Source organism: Convolutriloba macropyga, chromosome 8 (genome assembly GCF_964194025.1).
Source record: "Convolutriloba macropyga chromosome 8, txConMacr16.3, whole genome shotgun sequence".
NCBI lineage: Eukaryota > Metazoa > Xenacoelomorpha > Acoela > Convolutidae > Convolutriloba > Convolutriloba macropyga.
In genome coordinates this window covers 3,463,830-3,469,829 of record NC_134475.1, presented here as the reverse complement: position 1 = coordinate 3,469,829, position 6,000 = coordinate 3,463,830, and the positions used below count along the sequence as shown (strand labels likewise).

At 34.0% G+C, this 6,000-nt stretch overlaps 1 protein-coding gene across 1 annotated transcript in view; it reads right to left on the bottom strand.

Moving 5' to 3' along the window:
• The window catches only part of LOC142344324 (uncharacterized), a 76,728-nt gene that overhangs the window by 20,469 nt on the left and 50,259 nt on the right, over positions 1-6,000 (bottom strand). Inside the window, exon 17 of the mRNA XM_075395912.1 lies at positions 876-1,049. Within this exon, the coding sequence (XP_075252027.1) occupies positions 876-1,049 (174 nt within the window). The remainder of the gene's footprint in view (positions 1-875; positions 1,050-6,000) is intronic.

The window sequence follows — 6,000 nt, the reverse complement described above, 5'->3', positions numbered from 1 at the left end:
CACAAACACACACACATACACAAAACACACACACTCACACAAACAAACACAAACACATACAAATACACACACATACAAAAACACACACCCCCACGCACACACACACGCACACACACATACTCTCTCTCACACACACACAAACACATACACACACACAAACACATACACACACATAGACACAAAAACACACAAAAACACACACAAACACGTACACGCAAACACATACACACACAGACACAAATGCACGCTCACACAAACACACACACGCACACACACAGACACACACACAAACCGACACACGCACCCACACAAACACACACACAGAGACACACACACACGCACACACACACACACAAACACACACACACACAAACATACACACACAGACACACAAACACACACACACACACAAACACACACACACAAACACACACACAAACACAAACACGCAAACACATACACACACAGACACACATGCACACACACAAACACACACACACACACAGACACACACACACACGCACACACACACACAAACAAACACAAACATATACAAACACACACACACATACACAAAACACACACAAACAAACACAAACACATACAAATACACACACACACACATACACAAACACACACCCACACACACACAAACACATACACACACAAACACATACACACACACATACACACACATACACACACACCAAAACACACACATACGGACACATAAACATAAATATATACATATATACGATACATGCATATTATTGCTACAAACTAAATATAACTTTGCAATGCTTCTAATCGCTAGTCTTCAGTTAGTTCTGAGAGGGGCTTAAGTGATACAAAAGCGGTGATCATTGAAACTTTACCTCAGGAATGGGGATCGAAAGAATCAAATCAATATCCTCGTCTGGAGAAGTCCGGACAGTAGGGTCAGAGTCGTCCATGAGTTTTTGACACGTCATCGCGTCCGCACCATCCAGGTCCTGAGGCCGCATTCCACCAAAATCACACAGTTTCGGTGTGGAAACAGAAGAAGATAACTGTAACATAAAAAAACAATTACTATTTTCAATTTTTTTCAGCATAAAGAACCGATTAATATTTTTTTTCAAATAATTTGAAATTGAATAAACTTCATTTCAGAATTCGCTTATTATTCCTGCTGTTTTTCATCAATTCTGTGTTTGTAGATCACTGCTCTCTGTGCGATTTTTACACTAAAGGACGCCACATTAATATTTGACCCGATTGCCAATACTGCCTCGAGTAAGCAAATTTATTGTTCCGACTCACTTGTGGGGGGAGGAACTATACACTCAATTGGTTTTTTTTGTTCAGTCAATTTTGGCCGTCCGATATTTTCATCGTAAAGAGTTGAGACTGGTATCATTAAAAAGGCCGTCCGGCGTAAAATTTGGAATTAAAAAGCTTTTTCGATTTTTTTACAGTGAGTTACCGAGGTTTAAAGTTTTGTGAATAGTAGACGGGATTCAGCTGTTCTTATTCACATTTTCCGCCTTTTTGACCAAACTTTTGTAAACATTGCTAAAATTTGTTAAAACTGTTAATAAAAATGCCATTGGTTTTACTATTAAGTATAGAGAAGACTTGTCAATTGGTTTTATCCGAGTCTTTTGGTTTATATTCCTGCTGATTTTTTTTTTGAATTTGAGACTTTATAGTTTAAATGGCTCCAAATACGCCTTTTTAGTCCACTTTGGTTTAAACATGCCAGAAGTATACACCAAAAATCTGATGTCAAAATCTTTGAAAACTGCAAAAAAGGCTAAATGCACTTTTGCTTCCTATAGGAGTCTTCTGGAATTAAAATTCTGCCGAATTTTCCAAAAAATTAACTCAAAAATTATATAAAATGAATCATTTATCTTTGGTAAATTCAAATATTTTTTTAGTTGAACTATTTTGCAAACATGAAATAATTAATTTTCTTTGTTGGACGCGCAGCAAACTCGGGGTTAGGTTTCGACTCATTTTGGATTCTTACAATCAATAACAGTTCGGACTACATTTGGGCGCGGTTTTTTTCTACACATCTGCGAATCTCTGTTTTTCTATGTTAATAACTGACTACAGGAACTTCAAATAAAGGTCCAATCAATGACAGATCCTATATACATCGAAATGATATTATATTAAGTCTTCAGAGAAAACCTAAATTTTTTGTGGCATTGAAAAAGTGTTTTTGTAATTATAAACTGATTTTTTTGTGTCGCCTTCATTTGTCACTTTTTCACTCTTTTCGCGGCCTCATGACATTGTCTTAATAATCAAAGAACAATATTTGTTTTTTTATAAGCTATAGGTGAATCTATACTATGCTTTCAGTTGTTATCTTATGCCTGTTATGACCTTGAATACATATTCTTTAGTAAATTGTCAGTGAAATATTGAAGTTTATATCTTATTTATGTCCACATCCAGCTAAGTCTCATAGACCAGGCAAACTGTATTACAAATCAAGAAAATTATATTCTTTAAAGAAAATTATACTCTTGGCTTTCTTACTACAAAAACTTATAAAAGTTTTCTGATTTTCGCATTTTTGCCTATATGTCAGATTGTTTTATGTTCTCTTTTCAAAATATCACATTAACCAAAAATCATTGGCTTTGTAAGAATGCGCAAATAACATTTTTATAGATTTCATAGAGTAGCTTATACTTTTACTCGCTGCGAAACAGTTCTCAAAAAAATTATTAGATTTTTTTTGCTCTTGCCTAATTGTCATTCTTTTTCTTACCGTACGGCATATACTTGAAAGTTGAAATCCTCAGTCACTTCTACGGAAGTCTATAGGATTCTATTTAGTGATTTCAATTTGTAGCTAACCGTTTTATTGACTTTCAATTAATTTTTTTAAGAAAATATTTTTGTACTTCCCAATTTTGCTCATTGTCGTCAACAAGTCATTTAGTCTCGTTTGTGACAGATTTCATCAACTTTATGTTGCTGCGAAGAATATGTGTGATGTTAGAATTGTATTGACCAATTTCATTAGAGCTTAAAAATGTGTTTTAATAAGAATTTTTTGAGTTTTCAATACTTGTCAATATTTGTGGTTTTTTGTTTTCTTTTTTGCAAAGCTTATTAAATTTAAATTCGAGCTTTCGCAACAAATCAAACAAATTTAATATAAAAGGAGAACCACGGAACAAACTCTGACCAGTGCTTGTCAATTTCAAAATTTTAAGGGTTTTCAATTTCTTTTAGTTTCAATGACTTCAACACTGTGGTTTTTGTTAAACTGCTTGAGAAATTATGAGTTCTGTCCTTATTTGTTGTTTTTCCTGTCGTCTTGTGATTTGATCTCACCAATAAAAAACACAAATGGCTTCTTGAACAGTTGCAAATTAATCTGTTTTTGACCTATTTTGAAAGCTCGTGGTTTGTTTTAATTTTTGGAAACATTTTTTAGAAATTCAGAGGACTTTTGAGCTCTATCCCTTTTGTATTAGTTCGGTCAATTTTTTTAGCTTGACTTGTGGCATTGCAACAGGTGGCATCTTTACATTGGTTTTATACTCAACTAATTGTTTCTTTGCTTTGGCACTACACATTTTCAGAAGAAAAGTGTGATTTTTAGACATTCCCGATGCTATGTGTCTTTTTTGTTTCTTTGGCGCGTTATCACTTTAATGCGTTGGACCAATTGGCGCTAAAAGATATGTAATTGAGATACACCTAATTTTCTTCATGAAGACTATATGGTTTTAACGACTGCGACCTTGTATTCTTGTTGAATTGAACTCTTTTCCTTTTTACCGATCTTTTTGTAGTCTTCTGACATATTATGAATAATTATAGATCTCAATTGCTTCCTATGAGGTGTGAATTGACCTTCTTATTGAACCCAGTTGATACGTGCTGGTTTTAATCAATATGTAATTGGTTGCTTTCAAAATTAGAACCGTATTTTTTAAATTTGCCCCTTTTTGCTCGTCTTTTTCGACATGTTCCCGAGTCTCATATCTTATCTAATGAAGTACAGGTTAATTTGTTTAGATCAGGCTTTATCTCATTCCATTTTCATTTTGTAAGAAAATGAAACTTACGCAAATCTCTACTGATCCCTAAAATTCTGAGATCTTGAAGACCTTAATTTTTAGACCCATAAAAGACGGCCCTGAAAGATGCCTCTGTCAAAATTTTTGTGGTCAGATGACGATTCATCGAGGGCCTGCTTTTTCAACGAAAATTATTCACTGTGAAATCGATAATTATATCCCCTTACCTGAAAAGTTTAAGCAGAGCACCCATCAAAAAATAAATATTCAACAACCGCTGCTGTTATTACAAAAAAATGAAAATTTAAATGTCGCAATTTCAGAAATAATTCGTCTCAAAATTTATTTAAACCGATTGTCAATATGGCTTCCCGAACATTATTGACTGTCGATGTTTCTACTGCAGGCTTATCGCATTTTATTAGAGAAAAATTGAATAAAACTGTTTTGCTCGTGTGTTTCTAGATCTCTCCGAAACTTATTTCGGACCATTCAAAGCACTGTGATTTTGGAAAAGGAAAGAGTAGTTGCTAAAAAGAGACTTCTGACTCAAATGAGTTATTTCATAAAGTTCCTCAAAATACAACAGTTTGTTTTGCTTTCATTCATCTTTTTCAATTACCTTTTTCCATTATTGAATGCACCTACAAATTACCGTTTAGATGTGACTAGTTGCAAAATTAATTAGATGTTATTTGTTCACTAATGTTTCTTTTGTTCAATTCCAAATTTAATTGACTCACGATTTCGATTTGAAAATTTGCAAAATGAATCAACATTCAAATGACACTATGGCCTTTAAAAAATCTGGCTTTTTATATAAAAATTAAAATGAATAGCGCGCTCGTCGAGCAGGAAACCCATAGATTAACATAGAGTTCCTCTTCTCGTTACACGATGTCGGAACAAAAAATTAAAAGCCGAAAATTCCGAAAGTTCAATTACATGAAAAAGCCAAAAATGTTTCGAAATGCCGAAAGTTTCATCATTTTTCGAACTTACAAAGTGGACGATTCTCTAAAATCGGTAGAATTTCTCATTGACTTTAAGTAAATATACGTTCGTATTAGATGGCCTCGTAAAACGCAAGAATAGGTTTCCAAAATCAAGAATTAACCTGTAGCGATTTCATTTTTTTGCACACGCCATTGATAATTTAATGTCACTCTCTCATAAACGGCATTTTATCAAGTGCGATTGAAAAAATATCATGCTGACAAAAATTTTGGGTGAAAATAATTATAGACCATCTGTGATGGTTTCAATGAAACATCAAGAAACTTAGAAGTTTTATTTAAGTTTCAAAGAACGAAAGAAGAACTTACCTGACGAACTTTATTGCTGTGTCGATAAGTAATGGCCACAAAACTAAACTCAATTCTAATTTCGTTTTGGCGCTACCATTATCTTATTGACCTATCAATCACATGTCACAAGTAAATTCTCCCACCAACAGAAACTTGATTCTAACATCCACCGACCTCCAACTAATGAACTCGATTGTACCCAAGGCATATATGATTCTCATGAAATGTTGATAAAAATAGAAAATAACCTCCGGGATTCGGAATTAAGATCTATTCACATGCCAATTATGTAAAATAATTTTAGCTAATCTAAATTTTCTCTGTATATTTTCGCATAGATAACTACTATAAATACGAGCTAATTTTTGTATATTTTCAGTTCAAAATTTAATTTAAAATTCAACTTATTGAATTCTTTGACCCGTGTTATCGACCACGACAATGGTGTCCAGACCAGCTACAGACGGACAAATTTTGGATCTACAGAATGCAGAATCAGCTACTGCGTGGATTATGTCTTTTGTGGCGAAATGTCGCGCAGAGAAGAAAGAGGACAAGGTCAAAACCGATGGTACTGTACAAGACCTACAGGTAACCAACCTCTTTCTTAGTATGTGCGGGCAAGAAGCAATTAATAAACTTAGGAGCCTAATGAGTCC